Raw genomic sequence first — 25,830 nt, 5'->3', positions numbered from 1 at the left:
CCATGGCAGAGTGATTGACAGGAAGTGTCATTTGTGGGTGGTGATGGGGGGGGGGGGTTGGGCGAATACAGCCGTGCCAGTGCGTTGGGACGGGGTTGCATGGGCGTGCATACATTAGCCACTGCGATACCAGATGCCACCTAAGGACTCATGGCGTGCAGATTGTGGTTTGACCTGCCTTAACTGTGCGTATGGGTCCGATGTTACCGATTGTTTAGCTATGTTGTCAAAGTATATGGATGTAAGGGGAAGTAGGCGTCCTTATGTTAGGCTGCGATCGCAATGTCACAGCTGATATTAGCAACCGCATTGCATGTGCATAAGCAGAATAGCGATCCTTGCTGAAGCTGGGTGGATCTCACCCCTTTTGCAGATTTTTTTTTTTTTGTCAAAACCTACACATATGGGAGAGTCAATTGTTTTATCACCCCCCATCTCCAGTCTCAAGTGACAGGAGATCAGGGTGCGATATTCAATTGTGTTTGGGTGCCCATGCATGTTGCGCCCAAACAGACAGGGTTTAGCCGCGCAAAATGGCTAAACCAGTTGTGATAACTTGGGGTTATTAGCTTGGTAGATTGGTGTCAGTGGTGCAATGATTAGGTGCAGAGTCCACACATGGTAATCCAGTAAAACAAATGAAAACGGTGCTTTTACTTCAGCATGGAAACCAGGAAACAGCAATAAAATAAACAACCTAGCCCTTTCTTAAGGCACTAGCTCACTTCTTGAACCCTCTCTATAGAAGCAGCTAGTCTGCATGAAAGTCTTTCACAGTCTCTGAGATTTGTGGGCCTTCCTGCCACGTGCAGGACTGGACACTGGCCTGGTATAGCTTTCTCAGCTTGTTGGCTGCCGCCTCTCACAAGGACAGTGTCAGAGGTATATGGATCTGCCTGCCTCCTTGCAGGTATGATCCTGACTACCTGGTCTGCTTCACTCACACTGCAGCCCCACCTGGGCTGTCTGACTGTGTCCACCAGCAGCCTCACCTGAGCTCTGGTCATATGGCAGCCATTACACATCTTCCCACAATGGCGGATCTCTCCTGCCACACACAGAATCTGCTGCTCACCAGCACCATCTCTGGTGATACTGCCACATAGTCTAAAATCCTGCTTTGGGTGTCCAAACACCCGACTTATCGCACATTTCTGCTGAAATACATGCTCCTGCAGCTGTACGCACCCGTACAGAGCAATAATTGAATTGCTCTGCTGGGCGCCCAGCACCTGCAGGAGCTAACAATTTATTCGCTCCCATAGAATCTTGCTTTTCACTATTTTGGAAAGGTGGATTACTGGTGATACACGAACCACAAAGTATTATTATTTTTTCTGGTGTTTATAAGATCGGGAGAAAAATAAATAAATAAATCACATTTGCTTTTGGCCCCCATTCTTCTTTTGGCCATTTGGGTTGAATACAATTTCACGTGTTAAAATGAGCAAAAAGACTAAAAGGCATTTTCTGAAAATACAAAGTCTTCTCTAAAAAAAACAAGGTAAAATTTGTGTGGGCACCGCATAAAAGTAAAAATATTGATGTTGTAATGCGAAGCACACTAACGTCAGAAAATGGCCTCGGCAGCAAAGGGGTTAACTAAATACTTATAAGTAGCTGTTAATGTTAACTCTGTTTGCCCAGCCACTGTTGCCTGCTACATTGCAATACTCTTACAAATTCATACTTTGCCAGAGATGTAGTTGCAGTGGTCTTATGCTGGGTACACACTTGAACAATATAGTTTGATCTAGCAACGATCGCTATATTGTATCATGGGCGTTTGTGTACACTCGATATGTCTGAACAACATTGTACGTGCAGCACAGCTGATGATATATCTAGTAGATATATCATTTCATCTTTCGGTCTGTATGGCCAACCCACCAACCACCTGATCTGTCGCCCACAGAAGTAATTGACTAGGACGCCACAAGTGGGCAGGTATATTCAATTTACTTTTGCTGGCCACATACATCAGTCAAACAATTGGTAAGTGTGTATATGCACTTACCAATTGTTAGGTTGGTCAGGTGTGTACCCCTGCTTTAGCAAGCTGTGGGATCCTTTCACTACAAAATAGTATTCTGTATAATGTAATATTGTAGTTTATAATTGAAACTGTTGCAAAAAGATTGTAGATACAGCAGCTGCTTGTCATGAACTGTAAAATTAATCACGGTGGGAATACTACTTATATAAATGCCCAACTTTTTATTACTGTGTTTCCACACAAAGAGATCCACAAAAGGTTAATTTTCCCAGGATAGGTTAGTTACTGAGGGGGTGAATTCACATTGAGAAGGATATTGGTCCCTGATCTATGAAACAAGATGGTTTCTATGTGCACATAAAATATAGTACACAAAGTGTTAATGCTGGAGTGGTATTTGATGAATTTGGGATGTAGTGGGCCTCCCAGCATACGGGATGCCGACGGTCTAAATACAGGTGCTGAAATCTTGACAGGTTGGGATCCCGACACCAGTATCCCGAAGGTGAGTGTTAGGGGGAGTTTAGCGTTACGCATTAGGGGAGGGAAAATACTTACAAGCCGTTCCTATGGGTGTCGGGTATTATGGCTGTTGGGATGTCGCTGTCAGTATTCTGAACAGCGGCATCCGACAGCCGAGATTTCATACCCAACCCAATTAATTCACATCTTAATTAAACCAGCAGATGTCTGCCCCTCCTGATTTAGCTCAGTGCAGTGATTGTTAAAGTCTATAATCAAAATAGCGTTTAATCAATATTAAATGTAATTTTTAAATTGGCACCAACAATTTTTATACAAATATATTTAATGTCTGCAGTGTCAAGACTTGTCGTACTGTAGCTTATAATGTGAAAGCTTTGTCTTGTTAGTGTATTCCCATTAGTATTAGAATCTACTCATTCTAGCAGGTCAGTGTGGAGGATGCTAAACTCTGTTTTCTTGCAGGGTTACCATAATGTGTAATTTTGTTCCCCAAAATGTATTTAGATAATTTCATATATTCATTTTGAGTAGTGTCCTCTATTAACTTCTCTTTTTCACCCCAGGGATCTGTGAAGTTTCACTACAAGAGGTCTCCACTGCATTTTGCCAACATATGTCCAGCAGCGCTCAACTGTGGTCTATCAGGATTTAATGAGATTTTGCTGGAAAAAGTCAATTGAAGACTGTTGGTATAAGCACAACTATTGTTAACACCATCTATAACATGCACTTTTCCTTCATTCATGGACTTCTGAAACAATTATGCGCCAAATTTTCTGCAGCGCTGTTATTGCTAGTACATATTTTTATTTATATATTGCATCTTTATATATTTGCTCTGTACAAAATAAATTTATCCTAGATTGACTTTTGGTAACAGGTTATATTGTCTATGTAAAATCTACTAGAATAGGTTTGTGCTCAGATTCTTAGGAGTTTTATTTAGTAATCTGATTTACAATGTATAAATGAGCAAGATTTTGCACTGACCTATATGTAGGGCTATTTTCCTGGAAAAACAGGTTCAGGAACGGTGGGTGGAGCTATAGAAAAATTATTATATATATTTTTAATATTTAGAAAAAGCACTCAAAAGGCTTTTGAAATAAAACTTCTATGGAATATACATTTTGGCCCAGGACATTGTCATTTTTAATGAGAGGTTCAGGAATGGAGTTCCTGCTGAAAAATAGCACTGCCTCTATGTATGTGTGTTTATGTATGTATCATGAAATTAGTTCTTATGGCAGTAACTTTTTAACCTATAATACTATACTAGTTTGTCACAATCTGTATACTTTTTCTCTGTATTATACATGTAATTTTTACAAACAACTGCAAGTGTTCAAGTCATAAAATGTCTTATTATAAATGTAAATTCCAAATATTTAATAAGATGACCAAATATAAACAAGAATCCTAAAACGGATTAGTCGCACAAAAACAAGCATGGTAAAATCTGCCAGACTGTAATGTAGTAAGGACAAGACATAAGCACAAAAAAATTGTTCTTGACAGAATACAGCTATGGTTAATAAAACAAATAAATATATGTATGCTTTTCATTTATATAGAGGCATATTACCCACCAATTGTATAATCACCTATTCATAAAGGTGAACAAACAAGCTCCATTTCTAATTCTGGGAGAAAAAAAAAAAGCTATAACCTAATTAAGAAAAAATCGGATTCTGAAGCATTTGTTAAAAAATGTAACCATATGAATAGAGTCCTGTTCAGCTGTAATTTGCATTTATTTATATATTAACAGTTCAAAAGCAGGCTTTGTCACAGACCGAAAAATAATATATTACTGTTGGGCTTGACATCCTAGTACAGAGGTTCCCATGTGCGATCCTCAAGGCTCCCCAACAGTTCAGGTTTTAGAGATATCCATGGTTGAGCACAGGTGACTTGATTTAACCACCTGTGCTCAACCATGGCTATTTCTAAAACATACTTACCGATCCTCCCGATTTGGCCGGGAGCCTCCCGAAAATCGGGTGACGCTCCCGGCCCCCCAGAAAGGCAGGCAAGCCTCCCGGCAGTTGCCAACCCCTCTTGCACCCCCCCCCCCTCCCCTCCCAATTGTATGAGAATCCCACGCAGGGGGGGGTCCAGTGACATGATTCACGCCAAATCGCGTAATTTTAACCTTGCCCCCTGCTGCACAATGCCGGAAATCTCAGCATTGTGTAGCAGAGGCAGGGACAAAATTGTGATTGTGTGGCCTCGCCCCCTCAGAAGGGGCAGCCAGAATGTCGGCATCAATGCTCTAAAACCTGAACTGTTGGGGAACCATTGTCCTAGGTATAACATCTTAACTTAGAGGAGGCTACAGTATCTTAGCTAAGTGAGCAGCAAACCCATGTATATCTATTCTTAATGAAATTGATCCTTAAAAGGATGATGCTTGACAGCTGTACCCACAGCATTAAGATTACACATTTCTACATAATGGTTATAAAACATACAAAATGCAATATTTTTATTATATAGAGAACATCTGAGATCAAATACAGTTGCCCTTCTTATTCTAACAAATACCATAAGCCCTTTAAGAATTATTGCTGGGCTGTTCACCCTTTGAATGCTGGGAGCTCATCATTGACACTTACACAAATGTACATGGTGGGAAATACTATGCTCTCCTGTTGTCAGAGTTATAGGATCCTATTGGGCTAATACAATAGGTTGTGGCAGTGAATAACTAGTTGTTTTCTGAACACAATTTATTCAAGAGCACGGGATTGGGTGGAAGATCTGCTAGATCTGAATATAGGCAATAGGGGCTGAAACTTTGTGACCCCCTTACAGTAACATTCAAGTCACAGGGGCATTTGTGACACTGTGCCTGACTCATATCAAAAGAATATTGTTCACACACATTTCTGTCACAACCTTTCAACATACCTTGATCAATGCGCTTTAAGACTCATCTGCAAGTGTGTACTCTGCTTTACTGTGTATGCCCAGGGATGTGACACCCAACCGCACGATATATCGGGCGGGCAGTACACACTGCACAATGAGGTGACAGCCCAATATGTTGGGCACCGGCTTCATCCACTATGCTGGCGTCTGCATCCATGTCATTCCATCCGTTCTACGTGCAGGCCGGTTGACAACCCACAGGAGTGCACATAATGGATACACACTGGTCAATGTTGATGATATCTGCACCTGATCCACAGGATCTGGCAACATATTGTTTAGTGTGAAAGTTGTTTTCTAAAACAAATAAGTACCAAAACATACAGGCTCTTGCAAAGTGAAGCCCAATACTATTACCTGTGTAAAAAAAAAAAAGTAGAACGGTTTGGGCCTCCTACACAAACCTAATCTGAGTTTACATATGTTTCAAGTAGTCAAGAGACAGTACAATTTATTTTTCCTGAAGTATTTGTGTTGCTATAGGTCTTAAGCTTGCCCATACTTTGATACAGAACCCCTTAGTCTCTAAGCTTGATGCAAGATAAAATTGTGAAATATATATCACCAATCAGCTTCAAACTATCATTTCTTAAACACAGCCTGCAAAAATGTAAGTTAGAAGCTGATTGGTTGGTTATATATATATATAGCTCTATCTCTCACATCAAACTTTGATACATATGTCCCTTAATGGCTCTCTTCTTGTGGCTGTTTGCAGTTAAGAGTCTGCTAAGTGGTTAACCATTCTCATATGCAAGTTGAAATTAGATAATCAGACACACTTCTAAACTGTAGCCTTTACATCTATATATTGATTTGCCATCATTGTCCTAAAATGCTATTTCCTGAAGTCAGACATCTGCTTGATCTTGTTAAAGGGAGTGCAGAAAAATTACACCTACAAATGGTCCTAGGCATCATGATGTAAAACAAAAAGTACAGTCAGTCTGAAAAAAGATTTTCTTTTTTCTCATTATCTACAACAGACAAACATTTGTCTGCAAATTCTACAAACAGCGGCTCTTGCATATATTCTTTCAGTGCCTCCTCTTTCTTCTCTGCCTGGTCTAGAGCAAGCAGCACTTGTCTAAGATGAGCATTCAGCAATAGCTGCTTTAGTTCTTCTGATTCCCCTGTAAAAGGACCACAACAAAAACAATATCACATATATAATCAAAGATTACATTTCACAAAACAATAATTTAAAAACATTAAACTTCTAATCCATAAATTTACAAAGTTGAAAACATCTCTGGTAGAAAAAAAAAGAACATTCAAAATCTTTATCTGAAAATATATTTGTATTAAAAAAAATAGCTTTTCGGGTAAAGTGCTTGGTACAATGTATTTGGTTTGGACTTAGGGTTAGACAGCGGGGAAGGGGGGGGTTAGGCACTTAGAGGGGGGAGGTTAGTGTTAGGCACTTTGGGGGTAGGTTAGGGTTAGGCACCCCTGAGGAGGGTTAGGGGGGGTTGGTTAGGTTAGTAACCTTAGGGACGATCAAGATTTCCAGCGCTGTCGGGCTTCCGCTGCCTGGCTCTGCTGTTTTGTCGGGCTGCCGGTCATGCGGCAGCCGGCTATTCATACTGAATGCATGCCCCTGGCTCCATTACCAAAATAATTGACCAGAGAGTTTCCATCCGAAACTTGAGTAAATAGATTAACTTGTTGAAAGTTTTTAGATTTAGTATAGGGTGATCAGCCCCATTCCGTTTCTGAACCAGAAAGAGATGGGGGTAATAATCCTGGTCCTTGTGGCGCAACAGGGACAGGGTTATTTTTCCAACCTGTAGCAGGGAGTGAATGGCTTCCTGAGAGGCCAAGGCCTTGACAGCATCTGATGGAGGATCTGTGCAAAAGAACTTCTGGGGAGGATGCCTCCTGAAAATGAGGGCATACCCCTGAGAGGCCACTTCTCGGACCCAGGCATCGGTTGTTTGATGCCGATAATCCGCAAACTGAAGAAGTCGGCCTCTCATCCTGGGATCCCCCAGAAGGATGCCTGGCCCATCAGGCCGAAGGTTTGTCGTCCGATTCAGAAGCTGCACTTCTTGGCGGGCCAGACCTCTTAATTTGTTGTCTTGTGAAAACTAGTTGACCTAGAGGAAGACTGTTCCCTTGCTCATCCCTGAGGATAGAGGGACCGAAAAGAAACCTGCTTAAACTTTATAGTCGCCGTAGATAGCAGACCTGTTTATTTTGAAGCCTCCAGAGTAGCTATAATTTTAGCCAACTCTGCTCCAAAAAGTACCTTTCCATAGAAAGGTAAGACTTCCAGCGCCCTCTTTGGTAAAGATGCTGGAGGGCTGATGCAGGATCAAAGGGCCCTGCGTGCCACTATTGAAGCTGCTGATGCTTTAGAAGCTAAAATTCCAAAATCTACCGCAGCTCCTCCCAGATAGGACACCGCTTCCCGTATGTAGGAGATATACATCCTCTGTTCTCTGGTAGAGTCTTCCAATGCCCCCGTCCATTCTTCAATAACTTTGGCTACCCAGGCTCCAGCCATAGCTGGACGAGTAACAGCTCGAGATGATAAGAAAATTGAAGCATGTCTTAAGGCAATATTTTCATCTGTGGAATCCTTCAGAAAAGATGTTGACAGAATAGGCAATGTAGCATTTCTGATTAAATGCATTACATGAGCATCCACAGTAGGAGGTACCTCCCGCTCAGTACATACAGAAGCTGGGAGAGGGTACAACAATGTTATTCTTTTATTCACATAAAATCTTTTATCCAGGTTACCTCATGCCTCATCCATAAGCTCAGTGAGCTATTCAGATACAGGAAACTCCATCTTGACCACATTCCGGTGGTGATTAAACATTGGAGCCTTCTTACTAGGAGCTGGTTCATCATCCTGAATATCTACGATTGATTTAACTGCCCTCACCAAAGAAGGAACATACACTGTAGGCGGATGGTCCTCTTCTCCTGAGCTAGATCCTGGAGAAGAATCCTGCGCATCATCTGATTCCTCTGATGATGCATTTGAAAACATGTTGAGCAGACTGATGAAAAGATCATTAGCTTGCGCTTAGGCGCCTTAGTAATTGTCTGCTTTATATGGTGCCATACTCTGACTAGAATGGCCTTAAACTTCTTTCCAGGAAGGATGGATAGGAGGTGCAAACATAGCATGCTGTGGGCACCTCATCCATGAGGCATTGTGGGAGCAGCCATACAATCCACAAATTACTTCATCACCTGGGACAAAGGGGTTACTTAAGTTGGCTCATGTCCAGAGACAGTTAAACTGGACTGGTGAGGTGGCTCTTTATAACAGGCAACACACAAAACCATCCTTTACGTCCTGAGGGGACACACAGGCCATACATGATTTACAAATGAAACCAGCACAGGGGGCTCCCCCTCCTGTATCCCTTTTATCTTTAGACATGTTCATAAAGGTAATAAATGCAATGCTATGTCTTCACAAAAACTCAAATTAATGTGACATATTCAAAGAAAAACCTCCACTGCAAAGGCTGGAGAGAAAAATTGTGATAGTTATAATTGACAGAAATAGTAAAAGAGTGTCAATAGCAGCTAACAAACAGCCACATACAATGCATATGTAATATAATTACAATGCACTCTAAATCAACTACACAAACACTAGGAATGGTAGGATATAGAGCCCTTTATACCTTAACCACGGGAGAGGTATACACAGAGACTGACCCAAACCCTCCTGAGACCAACAGCAACAGCAGCGCACTTGTACGTCTCATATACACATGGAGGGTAGGCGGAGCGACACGCAAAACCCTTCGTAAGGACTGCGTCTGGGTCCGGGGAGGAGCTCCTACCTCCCCTAAGCTGCGTTAACCAGCCGGATACACTGGCCTCGTGGCAGCAGAAGCATCTGCTGCCGATCCCCGGTGGCAGACGATAAGGCCCCGGTGGTGTAGGGTGGACGAGGACAATCCCGGGCCCTGACTGCAGCGGCTTCTGGTGCAGTCTTGTGACATCAGAGGAAGGACTGCCGCGCACGATTCCCTGTAAGCGAGGAACCACCATACCTTTCTGAAAAAGAAATACTCTGAATAGGCTGAACATGGAGCAGCTACTAAAGATACTACAAAGTTATGAACTACACATCATTACGTCTGGTAATCTCACATGGCTGTATTTAACGGAATCGGTATGAAATACCGCCGGCCGTTCGATTCCCGGCAGTGCCTGGCTGACAAAAGCAGAGTTCACGGCAGCGGAAGCTCGACAGTGCTGGAAATCCCAATCGTCGTTAAGGCAAGTATAAACTAACCTAACCCTCCTTAGGGGTGCCTATCCCTAACAACAAAGTCTAGCTTGCACAATTTAAATTGCCAGAAAATAAACTAGTAAACATTACCCAGCAGCTTTAGCTTCTGCAGAGAAACTGTATCAGATTCATCATCTTCCTCAAGCAGGTCATCTTGGAGAAGGGAAAAGTATGCAAACACATTATTATACATACTTATATTTACTTGCAACTCAAATTATTTCTATTAAGCCCCAACTATGACCTCACAGATCTATCATACAGTCATACAGTCTGCTGCTAGAGCCCACTGACACTGACAGGATGCAAATAGTCACAATACCATCAGCAGAATCCCGACAGATTGTGGAGGTAAGTATTAGGGTCAGGGTTGGGCTGCGGGAAGAGGGTTATAATATTAAAAAAACCTGTTGTGATCCCGAACCCATGCAAATATGTCAGGGAAATAGGAGATACCAACTATTTACTGTAATGGAGCAGAAGAGCACAGTTTGGACATGACTGAGCTGATGTGATACAACCCTTACAAGGTAACACGACCACCAAGGTTCCACAAAATCTCTGTAATGTCCTTTATAGCTGATCAGGCCTAGGAGTAGAACAATAGTGGGAAGTAACTTGGCCAGGTTTTAATTATGGATAAATTGTATTTGTGTGGTAAAGCCATAGCTTCTTTTATGGTTGTGCTAACGTACTTGTATGCTCTAGTATTGAAACACAACAAAAAAAATTAAAAATTTAATCTGAAAGTTAATTTTTTTTTGTATTTTCTGTGCTCTCAGCAAATTGCTCTGCATTCAGAAAAAATGAAGCATTATCAGGAAGTTGACAAAATAGAGTAGGTAAACAAGATGTTAGCCCACCATATGCACAACTGCAACAATTCTAAAGGTTGGGTACACACCAAAAAGATATCTGCAGATAGACTAATCTGTTTACACACACTGCACAACCATCACTGCGGTCCTGCTGGCCAGGGGACGCATCGCATTCCCCTCCCTGGCAGCCTATGCAGCCAGTGTTCATGCCTGTACACACAGCACGATGAGCAGATATATGTGCCTTCGGCTCTGCTACACAGCCAATGCGATATGACTTAATGACATCGTTCAGACATATCTTCTGTACACACGATATATCGGCTGTTCAACTGAAAGACCAATATGTCAGCCAGTGTGTACCCATCCTTTACAAGGAAAAAGTCACTGAACTGACGCCTGTTTGGTGCTGGGAAATGCTGCAAATTTAATTACCCTAGAGTTTGTGATTTTTGCATTTTAGGACTGTCGTAATTAGCAGCTAATTGAATCAGAGGAGAAGGTGTCCTACAGTACTTCATTACTCATCCTTTCACTGTCGAAAACAAGCTGTAGAGTTCTTGAGATTGGCACCACATGTGCACTTGTTAAAACAGTCAAGAATGATTCTCTTACAATATCTTCTTCCCCCATGGGGGCCTGTTCAGAGGTGCAGACAGCCGTCGTGGCAGCTGCATCATTTTGCAGAGCGGTGATAATATGCAAATACTAGTTTCCCCTTGTGTACTAGCATGCACCCAAATATGCAGGTCCTGAGACACCAACTTTCAGAGTTGCCCCACGATGTAACACCACACCAGCGCACCATCGACATCTGCCCTATGGGCAGGTACAGTATTCTGTTTGAATATGGCCTCTGTGGCTGCAGCTCTGCAGGAGTACGTAGCCTCTTTCACATGACAATAGCGACACTCCCATAACACGGCCACACAATGGATTGTTTTGTGTACACTTCAGGCCACCACTTAGGAACACCCATGGTTTTCTCTCGCCTTCTCGGTTACCAGCGTTCCTATATGCAACAGCACATTTGTGCATACACAGTTTACACAGTCTATATTGTAAACACACATTTGGAAATAATCACTGAACTACATGAACATGGGCGCAGCATGCACAGGTCCATAATGTGCACTGCCAGGTGTGTTTACCCTAACTAGGATATCCTGCTCCGTGGAGTTCTCGCTGGATGGTTTAGATAGAACAATTTTAGAGTATGCACTTCTGGCTGGTTTTGTATTTGATGTACAAATGAAAATGGTTTAAGTGTTTATTTAATTTTTTTAAATACATATAATGCAAATATGAAAAGCTATTATTTTAATTAAAGTATATGTAAAAACTGTAAGTATCCAGCACAACTAACCACAAACTAATCTGTGTAATATAAATATTGTATTTTAAAAATATTCTTTATAAAAATAAACAAACAACCCTCCATTATAAGAGGTACGGTTATTCAATCAGCAGCACGCCTTCAGAAGGCGAATTACAGCGTTGTGTTGGAAGCAGTCAGGAAGCAGACGGTCGAAATGCCGACCGCCGGTAGGGTTAGGTTAGGGGCTCCCGGGGGGGGACTTAGGCATTTCTTGGTGGTATAGCCTATTGCTGGGTGCCTCTAAACATGTAACTTTTTAAGCTTTACTAAAATGGGAAACGGCCCTCTCTGGATCACTCACGGAGGTCGACTGGGGCTCTATTTATAGAAGGTGTTTTCGTCTTTCTAAATGTATGTCTAATGTTTAAATGTTTTATAAAAACTTATCCATAGATTATATTTGATAGTTAAATAAAATCTGTCCTTCTCTTTCTAACCAATACTGGCTTAACAGTGGCAAGATCTGGGATCTCTGTCATGTGTTTTGGTCATTTCCAAACATAAAAGAGTTATGGTATAACATACCTTTAACTCTTTTTCTTCGAGGTTCATAGGGTTCAAAGGAACTACCTTGGGGGTATGTAGTTGGAGTACTACATTGCGCCAAACAGCTACAGCTGGTCAAGCTCCCAGCATGCACAGGATCTCCTCCCTATATACCCCACCCCCAGGAATTCAGTTTGTAAATAAGCCTAATGGCAAGAGACGGAAAGTGGAGAAGGAAGTACAATGTACACAAGAAACACTCAAAAACGAAGAGGGAATCAGCGATACAAAAAGAAAGGAACAGATCCCAACTGAGGCCAGTTTGCCCTTCTGCTACACGGGAGGTTTCTGTCCTCCCTGAGCTCGCCTTTGGACACCTGCGTTATGGTTTGACAGGTGTACCACCCCAGTCAAACTCCCCACCTGCCACTGTCCCCGGAGCGGGTCAGGGTGGGTGCCCTGTGGACCCTATGAACCTCGAAGAAAAAGTTAACAAAAAGGTATATTATACCATAACTCTTATTTTCTTCTTCGGGTTTCATAGGGTCCACAGGAACTACCTTGGGGATATCCTAAAACAGTTCTCTAAAGCGTGGGGATGCTCCTGAGCAGGAGAGAATCCGCCGCCCAAAGGAAGCATCCTGGGAGGAAAAAGTATCAAATGCATAGAATTTGATGAAAGTGTGGACCGAAGACCAAGTCGCCACCTTGCTCAACTGTTCTGCAGAGGCGCCATGTCTAAACGGCCACGATGGTCCCAATGACCGAGTAGAATGTGCTGTCACCATGTTCGGAACAGGGAGATCAGCCTGTGTATACACGTGAGAAATAGTCACAGGCAGCCACCGAGCCAAAGTCTGCTTGTTATATGGCTTTCATAAGTGAGGTTGGCCAGCTAACACAAAAAATGCATCTGATTTTCTCATGGAATTGGTACGATCCACATAGATATGAAGAGCTCGAACCACATCCAGTGAAGCTTCACCTACAGAAAGGCCAGAAGACTGAAAGGCTTGGACTACAATTTCTTCATTAATATGAAAACGGGATACGACCTTTGGAAGGTAACCCGCCCGTGTACGGAGGACAGCTCTATTCTGATGAAAAATCAAATATGGAGAGCGACATGACAGTGCTGACAAATCAGAAACTATGCGAGCTGAGGACATAGCGAGTAGAAAAAGCATCTTTGCTTTCAACCATTTGAGGTCCACTTTGTCTAAAGGTTCAAAGGGGGGAGCCTGCATAAATCCCACAGTGCAACCGGTGGGACAAAAACGAAGGTTGCAGACAGAGAACACCCTGAAAATATGTTCTAACATCTGGCAGAGTGGCAATTCTGCGCTGGAACCAAACTGACAATGCAGAAACCTGAACTCTCAAGGTAGCCAGTCTGAAGAAAAGCAAGAACTCGGGAGACCCTGAAAACCTTAGGGTCATATTTTCTGTGGAAACACCGAAGAAAAAATGAATGCCAAATCCTGTGATAGATGCGGGCCGAAGCAGGCTTCCTTGCCCTAAGCATTGTTTGAATTACGGAAGTAGAAAACCTTTGACCTTTAAGACGGAAGACTCAAGAGCCATGCCATCAAAGCCAGCCGGGTTAGATATAGGCAGGGACCCTGCACTAACCGATCCAGCCATGGAGGAAGTGGACTGTCTATGGATAAACATGTCAGATCAGTGAACCAATGTCTCCTGGACCAGGCAGGAGCTATTAGTATCATACTGCCGCCTTCTTGCTTGAATTTTCTGATGACCCTTGGGAGCAGAGAGATTGGAGGAAACAGGTATGCCAACCTGAAGTCCCACCTCAGGGCGAGTCCCAAACTCAGGGCGACTGCGAAGCACAGCCCTATCTTGGTGAAATATCAGAAAGGGAGGACGACAGGAGAGCGACCCCAATTCTGACACCCTTCTGGCAGATACAATTGCCAGAAGAAATAGAGTCTTAGCCGTTAACCACTTAAATTCCACCAAATCTAGTGGTTCAAATGGAGGGCCTGAAGAACTACCGCCAAATCCCAAGGAGCCACCGGAGGAGGTTGAATCAACACCCTGGAAAAAGGTTTGGATATCTGGGAGCGGAGCTATCCTTCGTTGGAACCACACAGACAATGCAGAGACATGTACTTTCAGTGAGGCCAGGCAGAGGTCGAGGTCCAAACCAGTTTGAAGGAATGCTAATATTCTGGAAATACGAAACACTTGGAGGGTCGTAATCCCTTGTGCGACACCACTGAAAATATGTATGCCACACTCTGTGGTAGATCCTGGCTGAGGCAGGCTTACCTGCTCGAAGCATCGTGCTGATGACCGAGCAAGAGAATCCCCTTGGACCATAAGATGGATGTCTCAAGAGCCACGCCGTCAAAGACAGACGAGCCAGGTCCAGGTAAAGGCAAGGACCCGGAGACAACAGGTCCGGACGTTGAGGGAGCAGGAACGGAGTGTCAATGGAGAGACTCCGAAGATCTGAGTACCAATGATGTCTGGGACAAGCTTGAGCCACCAGCAGGACCGTGCCCCCGTCTTGCTTGAACTTCCAAAGTACCCGAGGAAGCAGGGATATGGGAGGAAATAGGTACGCAAACTGGAAGGTCCACTTTACTGACAGAGCGTCCACTAAGCTTGCTTAGTCATCTCTTTCCTGGACCAGTACACTGGCAACTTGTGATTGTGACAAGAGGCCACGAGATCCACCTCTGGGAGGCCCCATTTGTCCACTAGGAGTTGAAACACCTCTTGGTGAAGAGACCATTCCCCTGGATGCACGTCGTGACTTAAGAGAAAGTCCACTTCCCAAATGAGGACTCCCGGAAAGAACACTGCCGGGAGGTGACACTCTGCCCAAGTCAGGATGCGTGACATTTCTGTCATTGCTGTCCGACTTAGAGTGCCTCCCTGATGGTTTATGTACACCACCGTGGTGGCTTTGTCGGACTAAACCTGCATGGCTTTTCCCTGAAGAACGTGTCTGGTCATCAAGAGGGCCCTGTACACAGCCCGAAGTTCCAAAATGTTCATTGGAAAAATTGCTTCGTCCGCTGTCCAACAGCCCTGAAATGAGTGCGGGCCTGTCACCGCACCCCAACCACGGATATTGACATCCGTTGTCAGAAGAACCCAGTCCGGGATCCAAAAGGGGCGACCCTCAGTGAGATGAGCTGTTTGTAGCCACCAAGACAAAGACAGGCACACCTCCGGAGAAAGCACCAGCATCTGAGTCCTGATCCGGTGGGGTAATCCATTCCACTTGGATAGCATCAGCCCCTGCAGGGGCCTTGAATGCAACTGGGCATTTTCCACCATGTCGAAAAGTGGACACCACAGATGCTAGGAGAACTAGGATGAAAACACTGCGCTTCACTTACGCAGCCAGAGGGTGGCAGTGGATAATCCCTAAAAATATCCAAGAGACATATATACAAAAAAAAGTGGTCACCCAGGAGCAATGGGATACACCGTAGTCTTATACACTGTCTCTTAAATACAATCTAAAAAAAATAATAAAAAAGTCCAAAAATCAAACATTCAAGTGTTGATTAAGGTGAGGGTATGTTTCCATGTACCTGAAACACAGGTACAGTTGTAAGATAGTCTTCACACTCCCATATAGTACATCAGGTCACATGAAAAGAGAGGGGAGAGAGACTATCATGGTGTAGTACCTTTTAATAGAATAATAAATATAGAACAATAGTATATAAAATCCACAAAATGCGTACCAGATGGTGTCGGTGTACAGAGCACACCTAAAGTCACTTGTATAACACTTCCTGGGAACAGGATTCCGTGGTATCCCTCCGTGGTATCCCAGTACACTTTGATGCCTCTGAAACGTTCCCACCTCCTGGAATGCAGCCTTGGAGCAGTACCACCAACACGTTTCAACTCCAAATGTGAGTCTTTATCAAGGTGTAGTGATCTTGTGGACTAAAAGCCTGATTCAGAGCCGCTCGTTCGCTCCGAGCGATGTTCGCACAACTGCGCATGCGTATCGGTTGTAATACGCATGCGCGAACCAGTCATTGCGGTCGGAAATTGTGTGCTCGCAAAATAGCGAATGCCTGCTAATTTGAGTGACAGAATGAGGCGTTTGTGGGTGGTAACAGGGGAAGGTGCTTGAAAACGAGGAGTGGAGATCCGAAAGCAGGCGTGCCAAACGGTCAAAACGGGCGTTTTAAGGGTGTGCATAATTAACAAAGCAGCGGCATCGACCACGTCACTTGGTTGAAAATGCTACAAGCACTGCGAGCAGTTCATACGCCTTTCTATGTACTCGATTAATCTAATAAATAGCGGAGATGACGTAGGATGCGAGCGGCCAGGGGGCATTTTTTAAAAAATAGCGAGCGCATGTTTCGTTCGCTCGTTCAGACAGAGGCGTCAACAGACCGCAAAGAGCGAGCGCTCTATTTAAATATCCGGCCCCTTTTTCTGAACGAGCGAGCGCAAATAGCGTCCGGCTCTGAATCAGGCCCTAAGATCCTTCTTAAACCCTCCCCAGGAATCCTATTGGTTAATTCTGAATTAACTCCATAGTGAAATATATCGCTGTTAAAATACAAAGCCTAAGCGGGTAAAACATAGATCCCAGGACATGCATTGCCGAGTGTACCGACACCCGGCAACTGCACAGACAACTGCGCACCCGCAGTTGCAGAGGAGAGCTTTTCTGAAGTTAGCAAAATTCTCTGCTGATGAGAATCCAGAAAGGCTCCCAAATGAACCATCCCCTGTGAGGGAATTAGGGAGGACTTTTTCCCACTTGATCAACCACCCGTGTGCTTGTAAACAAGCGATCGTTAGGTGCAGATGTTGCTGAAGTACCTCCGGAGAGCCTGCCATCAAGAGGAGGTCGAGGTAAGGCAGGAGTCGAATACCCTGACTCCGTAGGTGGGCTGCCATGACAGCCATAATTTTGGTAAATACCCTTGGAGCCGTAGAGAGGCCAAAGGGCAGCGCCCAAAACTTGAAGTGTTGTTGCAGAATAGCAAACCGCAGATAACCCTGGTGAGAAGGCGTTATGGGGATATGAAGGTATGCAACCTAAATGTCCAATGATACCATATAATCCCCAGGTTCCATAGCCAGTATGATGGATCGCAAAGTTTCCATCCTCAACCTGGGCACCCTGAGGAACTTGTTCAGAGATTTTAGGTTGAAAATAGGCCAGATTTCGCTAGAGTATCTGCAATTTTGTCCAGGTCTGGGCCAAACAATATCTCCCAATTGAAAGGCAAGGCCTCCAGGCCCTTTTTGGAATCAGCATCCACCCTCCAGGAGCGTAACCACAAAGAGTGTCAAGCAGACACGGCTGCTGCAGAGACTCTGGAGGTCAGTAGACTAATGATAATGATCCTTCCGCAGGTTCACCTACGGAAACCTTGTTATGACTTTTACTTCCTCTAGATAGTAAAGTTTGATAGTCTTCTCGGCGCCCAAAGCCGCCACACCAATATAGGCGGCTGCATCCCTCATGTGGCCCACTAAAGACCTTTGAGCCTCAGGGACCTCCTAGGGGAAGGTGTCCTCCAGCACATTAGCCCAGCTCTCAATGACCTTGGCCACCCACGAACTAGCCATGGACGGGCGGGCCACAGCTCCTGAGAGAGAGTAAAGAGATTTCAGGTACATCTCCACCTTCCTGTCTGTAGAATCCCTCAGGGAAGAAATGGAAGGCATAGGCAGTGTAGCTTATTACCTATATTTGCAATAATTCATATGTATACTCAATGTTTCTAGTACATATAATTACTGCCTTTACAAATAATGTTTGTTCAAACAGGATCACTTTCCAACAATCACTTAGATGGCTTCCACTTTCACAACATATTTAACTAGTATATGTAAAAAAAACAAGAGATATGGTAAGAACTTTCCTTTGTTATCTCTGTTACTACGAAGTCCATAGGGTCCACAGGGTTGACCTTGGGGGTATAGCTGGATCTGGTTCCACGGGCACCACGCAGTTAATGCTTTGCTGCTCCCAGGATGCACTTGGGTCCGTCCTCCTCTATACCCCCCCCCTACCCCGAGCCACAGCACCCCAGTTGGTAAGCAGCTAAGGCCGAAGGAGACTAAACAGAGAGAAGGAAGACTGGAACACACAAGAAACCATACTCACAGAAATGGGAGATGGAAAACCGGTGACCAGTCACACAGCCCATATGAAGCCAGGTGCGTCAGGGCGGGCGCCCTGTGGACCCTATGGACTTTGTAGAAACAGAGATAGCAAAGGTAAGTTCTTACCATATCTCTTGTTTTCTACTTCAGGGTCCATAGGGGGTCCACGGGGTTGACCTTGGGGATGTCCCAAAGCAGTTCAACTAAGGGCGGGGACGCTCCTGTGCTGGAAGTACCCGGCGCCTGAAGGATGCATCCTGAGAGGCGAAGGTGTCAAACGCATAGAACCTCAAAAACGTCTGAATTGAAAACCAAGTGGCTGCCTTACACAGCTGAACAGCAGAGGCGCCACGCCTAGCAGCCCAAGAGGGACCCACAGAACGAGTGGAATGAGCCTTAACAGAGGCTGGCAAAGGTAAACCCTCCTGTGCATAAGCCTCACAAATAACGGAACAAAGCCAACGGGCTAACGTCTGTTTGTTGGCAGGCCAACCCCTCTTGTGAAAACCGAAGATGACAAACAATGAATCAGACTTCCTAACCGAAGCAGTCCGGTCCATATAGATTCTAAGCGCCCGGACTACATCCAAGGAAGCCTCACCAGCTGAAAGATCAGGTGACTGAAAAGCTGGCACAACAAGTTCCTGATTAATGTGGAACTTTGAGACCACTTTGGGCAACAACTCAGGACGAGTGCAGAGGACCGCTCTGTAATGGTGAAAAATCAGAAAAGGAGGGCGACAGGAAAGCGCCCCCAATTCTGACACCCTCCTGGCAGAAGCAATCGTCAGGAGAAAAACAGTCTTAAACGTCAGCCACTTGAGTTCCACTGACTCAAGAGGCTCAAAAGGAGGACCCTGCAGGACCCGTAGCACCACCGTCAAGTCCCAAGGAGCCACAGGAGGCACGAAGGGAGGCTGGATCCTGAGAACACCTTGGAAAAAGGTGTGAACATCTGGCAGTGTAGCAATCCGTCGTTGGAACCACACGGACACATGAACCTTCAGAGAGGCAAGGCGTAAGCCGAGGTCCAAACCTGATTGAAGAAATTCCAAGATCCTAGGAACTCGGAACACCTGAGGATCTTAGCTTCTGGACTCACACCACTGAAAGTAAGCGTGCCACACCCTGTGGTAAATCCGTGCGTAAGCAGGCTTGCGTGCCCTGAGCATGGTACCAATAACCGAACTGGAGAAGCCCCGAGACCTCAAGACGGCTGTCTCAAGAGCCACGCCGTCAAAGACAGCCGACCCAGATCCGGGTAAAGGCAGGGCCTTGGGACAACAGGTCCTCCCGACGCTGAGGAAGAAGGTACGGAGCGTCGATGGAGAGGTTCCTCAGATCGGAGTACCAAGGACGTCTGGGCCACGCCGGAGCTACTAGGACGAGCGTGACGCTGTCCTGCTTGAATTTCCGCAGAACCCGAGGAAGTAGGGATATCAGAGGAAACAGATACGCCAGGTGAAACGTCCATTTCACCGACAGCGCGTTCACCAGACATGCGCCTGCGTCTCTTGTCCTTGACCCGTAAACAGGCAACTTGTGATTGTGACGGGAGGCCATCAAGTCCAGCTCCGGCAGCCCCCATCTGTCCTCGAGTAGCTGAAACACCTCTGGGTGAAGCGACCATTCCCAGTGATGCACGTCATGACGGCTGAGGAAGTCCGCCTCCCAATTGAGGACTCCGGGAATGAAGACTGCCGAGATCGCTGGAATGTGGCACTCCGCCCAAGCAAGGATGCGAGACACCTCCGACATCGCTGCCCGACTGAGAGTTCCTCCTTGGTGGTTGATATACGCCACCGTGGTGGCGTTGTCGGACTGCACCTGAATCGCCCTTCCGTGAAGAGCGGGGCCGGACGACTGCAGGGCCCTGTATACTGCCCGCAGTTCCAGGATGTTGATGGGGAGAAGTGCTTCTTCCGCAGACCAACGACCATGAAGTGGCAAAGAGCCGGTCACTGCCCCCCAACCCCGGAGACTGGCATCAGTCATGAGCAGGACCCAGTCCGGGATCCAAAAGGGGCGCCCCTCGACCAGATGAGCTGTCTGAAGCCACCAGGCCAAAGACTGCCGAACCTCCGGGGACAACACCAGCATCTGAGAGCGGATCCGGTGAGGTAACCCGTTACATTCCGATAGAATCAGCCCCTGCAGGGGCCGGGAATGTAACTGGGCAAATTCCACCATGTCGAATGTCGACACCATGGACCCCAGAACTCTCATAGCCGAATGGACCGACAGGCGGCAACTGCTCAGGCAACTGTAGGGAGGAGACCTTCTCCAGAGTCAGGAAGATCCTTTGCTGACGAGAATCCAGTAGGGCTCCCAAATGAACCATCTGCTGTGATGGAATCAGGGAGGACTTTCTCCAATTTATCAACCACACGTGTGCTTGCAGGCAAGCGATCGTCAGGTGGAGATGTTGAAGCAGTACCTCCGGGGAGCTCGCCAGCAACAGGAGGTCATCCAGATACGGCAGCAGCCGTACATTCTGGTTCCGAAGATGACAGCCATAATCCATGACAGCCATAATCTTCGTGAATACCCTCGGCGCCGTGGAGAGGCCAAAGGGTAGCGCCCTGAACTGATAATGCTGCTGAAGGACAGCGAACCTCAGATACCGCTGGTGCGAAGGTGCTATCGGAACATGGAGGTAGGCATCCTGGATATCCAGGGACACCATGTAATACCCAGGTTCCATATTCAGGATGGAAACGTTACGTTCCATCATTCTAGCATTGGGAACTCTGAGGAATTTGTTCAGAGTCTTCAAATTGAGGATAGGGCGATGAGAACCATTGGGTTTCTGCACCTGAAACAGACGAATAGTACCCCGTCGCTCGTTGCGATTGAGGAACGGGAACAATGACCCCTGCTTTCAGCAAGGACTCTATAGCTTCCTGTATCGTAAAGTCTTGGTCGTATCCGGAGAAGGACTCGTGCAGAAAAACTGGTGGGGCGGTCTGTGCCGAAAAGACAGGGCGTACCCCTGGTAGACCACTTCTCGAACCCAGGCATCCGTGGTGGTATTGTGCCAGCACTGGGCAAATAGAAGAAGTTGGCCTCCCACCCTGGGGTCCCCAAGAGGGAGGCCCGTCCCATCAGGCAGAAGGTTTATCCTCCTGCTTGGAAGAAGGGCGCCTGGCACTCCAAGCCTGCTTCTTGGGCTTAGAAGCGGCCTTGGTCGCCGACTGCCTCGGGAAGGACTGACCTTTGGCCTTGCCCTGAAGCCGAAAGGACCGAAAGGCCGAGCTCCGTACCTTGGTAGGTGCAGAAGCCGAAGGGAGGAAGGCTGATTTAGACTTAGCCAGAGTATGCACTATCTTGTCCAAGTCTGGACCAAGAAGCAACTCTCCATTAAAAGGTAAGGCCTCCAGGCCCTTTTTGGAGTCTGCATCAGCTCTCCAAGACCGCAGCCACAAGGACCGGCGCGCCGACACAGCCGCAGCGGACACCCTAGAGGTCAACAGGCTGGCGTCCAATTGACGCTTCCCCAATGTAGGAAGCCACATCCCTCATTTGTCCCATCAACGCCCTCTGGAGCTCTGGAGCATCATCCGGGAAAGGTATCCTCCAAAGTGTTGGCCCAGCTCTCGATGGCCTTAGCCACCCAAGAGATGGCCATGGACGGACGGGCCCCAGCCCCAGAGAGAGAGTAGGTAGACTTTACCATCTATCTCCTCCCTGAAGAATCCTACGGACAGGAAAGTGGAGATTTGTTTAAAGGCAACGTAGCGCTTTTAATTAAGCGGGTGACGTGGGAATCCACCGCTGGCGGAGTTTCCCATTTCCTGCAATGAGCCTCAGGAAAAGGATAGTTGGAAGCCAACCGTTTCTGTGGTTGGAATCTCTTGCTGGGCAACTGCCAAGCCCCCGCCATATGATCCGTCAACTGGTCGGACAGGGGAAAAACAGTCGAAGCAACCTTGGCCTTTTTAAAATTAGGGTACTTCGACCTAGGAGCCAGCACATCCTCCTCTATATGAAGGATGGCCCGCACCGCCCTAACCAACGCCGGCACATTAATGGAGGACTTAGCCTCCACCTCCTGGACCCCGGCATCCGAATCAGAGTCCTCGTGGATCTCTCCGTCATCCGAAGACCCGTCCGTGTCCGTGAACTGCGCTGCCAGTGAAGCCGGAACGGGTTGCTTGGACGCCTTTGGGGGCAAATCACTGTGCAACAGTGACTGAAAAGCTGATGACGAGGCCGCTAGGCTCTGAACAGAGCTGGAAAGGACATCCACCCAGGGAGGGGGTACTGTCTGAGGATACCCCTGAAAGGGCACCATTGACTGCTGCGTCACCGTGGGAGATTGCACGTATACAGGCAATCCCGCATAAGGACCCACAGTCTGAGACCCGGGAAGAGACTGCACCAGATGCGTAACCCCCGGGGAACGGGGGATGGTAGGCTGGGGCAACGCCCTAGAAGGGACCGCAGTCGGGACCGCAAGCCGGTCCGCGATCGACGCCAGCACTAGTGTAAACATCGCCCAAGGAGGATCCTGCGCCACCGGGGGTTTAGAGGGACCAGGTACCCGCTGGCACCGCCCGCACAGACCGTCCTGAGACATCCACCCCATCATCCCCTGCCGATCAGCGCCGGCAGGAAAACAACACAGGAGCCACGGAGCGCTCATTCTCCTCATCAGACATGACGCAAAAAACTTTTGCAAGAAAAAAGTATCACCGAAACGAGGTAAGGCGTACAACACCTGCGCACTCCCAAGTATGCAACACAAACAGCCCACAAAATGGTACTGAATAGCACACCACTGTATGTGACGGACCTCACAAATACGTAGATTTATATAAGTGAGGTACACAGAAAGAACACCCCTCCCCCACGCACCTGCGGGCCGTAGGAGAAGGAAAGGGATAGGTAAAAAGCTGACAGTAAGTGGAAATAAGCACAGACAGCAGCACTAGCAGTAGTCACATACCATGCAGGAAGTTATACTCACTGCACCTTCAGCTACAATCAACCTCCCAGATTCAGTGTCTGGAAGGGCTATAGCGCTGCGAACACTGTCCTGAACAGGGGAGAGAGACGCAGGGGGACCGGTCCACTGGATGCCGCCTGGGAGCTCTGCGTTGCTGCCTGGGAAGATGGCCGCCGGAGAGCTCTGAGGAGGAGTGGCCGAGTGTGAACAGCCCAGCGACGCCAGCACGCATGAGAGAAGGCGCGCTTGGCTGAGGGAGGAGCCGCTCAAGCAGGGAAGGCTGCCTCCCCTGCTAGTAATGAAACCCCCAGGGAAGCCGGTTCCCTGCCGGTCCTTACACCCTGGTGGTCCAGCGGTCACGCGGGGTATGCCACAGAGGGGGGAGCCCGCCACCGCTACTAGCGCCGCCGGTCTGTCCCCAGAGACCGGTGGCTGAAGACTGCATTCTGCTTCCCCCTGGCCCCGTGTGTCCGGCAGCAGTCTGTGGGAGGTCCCGGAGCCACGCTAGTACTGACTCCGGGGTCCCGGTGCGATCCTCAGATCAGTACTGGCGTCGCAGCGCCAGCGGGGCGGTTGGAGAGGCAGCGTGGACGTCCAGATGGACAGTCTGATGCTGCCGCTCTGAAGATAGTAAAAAATAAATAAAATCTTTTTTGAAAAAAATAAAAATAAAGCTTAGGGGGTGCTTATGCAGCCCCACCGCGCCAGGGTGACCCGACTCTGGCCGGGCACCAACTAAAACTGAGGTGCTGTGGCTCGGGGGCGGGGTATAGAGGAGGACGGACCCAAGTGCATCCTGGGAGCAGCAAAGCTTTAACTGCGTGGTGCCCGTGGATCCAGATCCAGCTATACCCCCAAGGTCAACCCTGTGGACCCCTATGGACCCTGAAGTAGAAATTGATAATAAAAACAAGCATGCTTATAATTTATTGTGAAGAAAGGCCTTTCTTATTGAAAAAATAGTCACTTTGTAACCATAGGTTCACAGTATCTTTTAATCCAACTAGTGATTCGGTATTAAAGAAGTTGTTTTTTTTTTTTTTTTTTTTTATATGATGCTGCACTTTGAAATACAGATACAGTCTATTCTCTGGTGGATTCTTTATGGTAGCTGCATAAAGACCCAGTCCAGATTCCCAGTTAATCAGCCACTTGTACCTCCTGCTGCTGGTTATTATTATACCAAGACACACAGCCAAACTGTAGCAGACATGTAAGAATAGTGTATACTTCTCTCCTGGGTTTGGTAATCTGTTAGTAATCCAACTGTGCAGTCTCCTATGGATAATGGGGTTGTTATGACGCGTTTCTCCACCTATTCGTAATACAGATACAGAACTAATCCCCTCTGAACCTGTATTTATAGTGGGGTTCCGCCCGCCATTAGCTGGTCACGCATGCGCTGTCTTGCGCTATGCGTGCCAAGCCTTACTTTGGATTTTGTTATTAAATAGACTCCGGCGGCCATCTTGAAATGTACTCCATTACGAAGCACCAGTGGCCATCTTTGAATGTGCTCAGAGCCTCATTTTGAAACTCCAGTGGACATCTTGAAATATACTCCAAGCCTCGTTTTAATGTCCCGGCGGACATTTTTAAATGTGCTCAGAGCCTCCTTTTCAAGCTCCGGTGGCCATGTCAGTACTATTCCTGAACTGACTCCTACGGCCATCTTTAAGTGTATTCCAGGCCTCATTTTGGCACTACGGTGGCCATTTTAAATTTTTAGATATTAACTTTGTAATGTCCATAATAACATTCTAAATTTAAGGAAGCCATCTTTGTTTACCTAGGGTTTTTTTTTTAAATATATAGCGGTAGCCATCTTTCTCCACCCATATTTCCTAATTTATAATTATAACTTTTTATATATACTTAACATGAAACATATGCTCAAATTTTAATATACTAAATCCCTAGGCAGATCTTATGGTTATAAAATCCAACAAAAAGCAACCCAATGGTTTGCGCTACCTCTGCATACAAAGAAAATTATATAATAAATAAAATTAATAAGATATTTTATTATGTGTATGAATAAAAGTAGTAAATTGGTACAGATAAAAATAATAATGCACTTCAACCTGAAAAAATATGAGATATGGTAAGAACTTATCCTTGTTATCTCTACGAAGTCCATAGGGTTCCACAGGATACCTTGGGGTATAGGTGTGACGTCAGTCATCGGGCACCATAGAGTTAAGCTTTCAGCCTCCCAGGATGCACTAGGGTCCCCCTCCTATACCCCGCCCCCGAGCCAAGGCACCTCAGTTAGTTACCAAGCCATAGGCCGGAGGAGGAGTAGGAAGAGAGAGAAAAAAGATCTGGACACACACAAGAATCACATTCTCACCAGAGGGAGACGGAAAAACCAGTGACCAGAGC

General features: G+C 46.3%; 2 protein-coding genes across 3 annotated transcripts in view; one reads left to right on the top strand and one right to left on the bottom strand.

Moving 5' to 3' along the window:
• The window catches only part of MYO19 (myosin XIX), a 182,075-nt gene extending 177,987 nt beyond the window's left edge, over positions 1-4,088 (top strand). The window contains exon 24 of one of the 2 annotated variants that reach the window (XM_088482422.1): positions 3,046-4,088. In XM_088482422.1, the coding sequence (XP_088338548.1) occupies positions 3,046-3,162 (117 nt within the window). In that variant the 3' untranslated portion in view covers positions 3,163-4,088. The remainder of the gene's footprint in view (positions 1-3,045) is intronic. The other variant, XM_088482423.1, reaches the window with a different exon arrangement.
• Positions 4,089-4,955: 867 nt separating this feature from the next.
• The window catches only part of ZNHIT3 (zinc finger HIT-type containing 3), a 55,198-nt gene continuing 34,323 nt past the window's right edge, over positions 4,956-25,830 (bottom strand). The window contains exons 4-5 of the mRNA XM_088482424.1: positions 9,777-9,839; positions 4,956-6,549 (exon numbers count right to left, since the gene is read on the bottom strand). Coding sequence (XP_088338550.1) covers positions 6,359-6,549; positions 9,777-9,839 — 254 coding nt within the window. The 3' untranslated portion in view covers positions 4,956-6,358. The remainder of the gene's footprint in view (positions 6,550-9,776; positions 9,840-25,830) is intronic.

The sequence above is a fragment of the Taudactylus pleione genome, unplaced genomic scaffold (genome assembly GCF_031769625.1).
Source record: "Taudactylus pleione unplaced genomic scaffold, aTauple2 ptg000288l, whole genome shotgun sequence".
In the NCBI taxonomy this organism is placed as follows: domain Eukaryota; kingdom Metazoa; phylum Chordata; class Amphibia; order Anura; family Myobatrachidae; genus Taudactylus; species Taudactylus pleione.
Note: the sequence above shows the minus strand (reverse complement) of the source record. Positions and strands in the feature narration are given on the sequence as shown.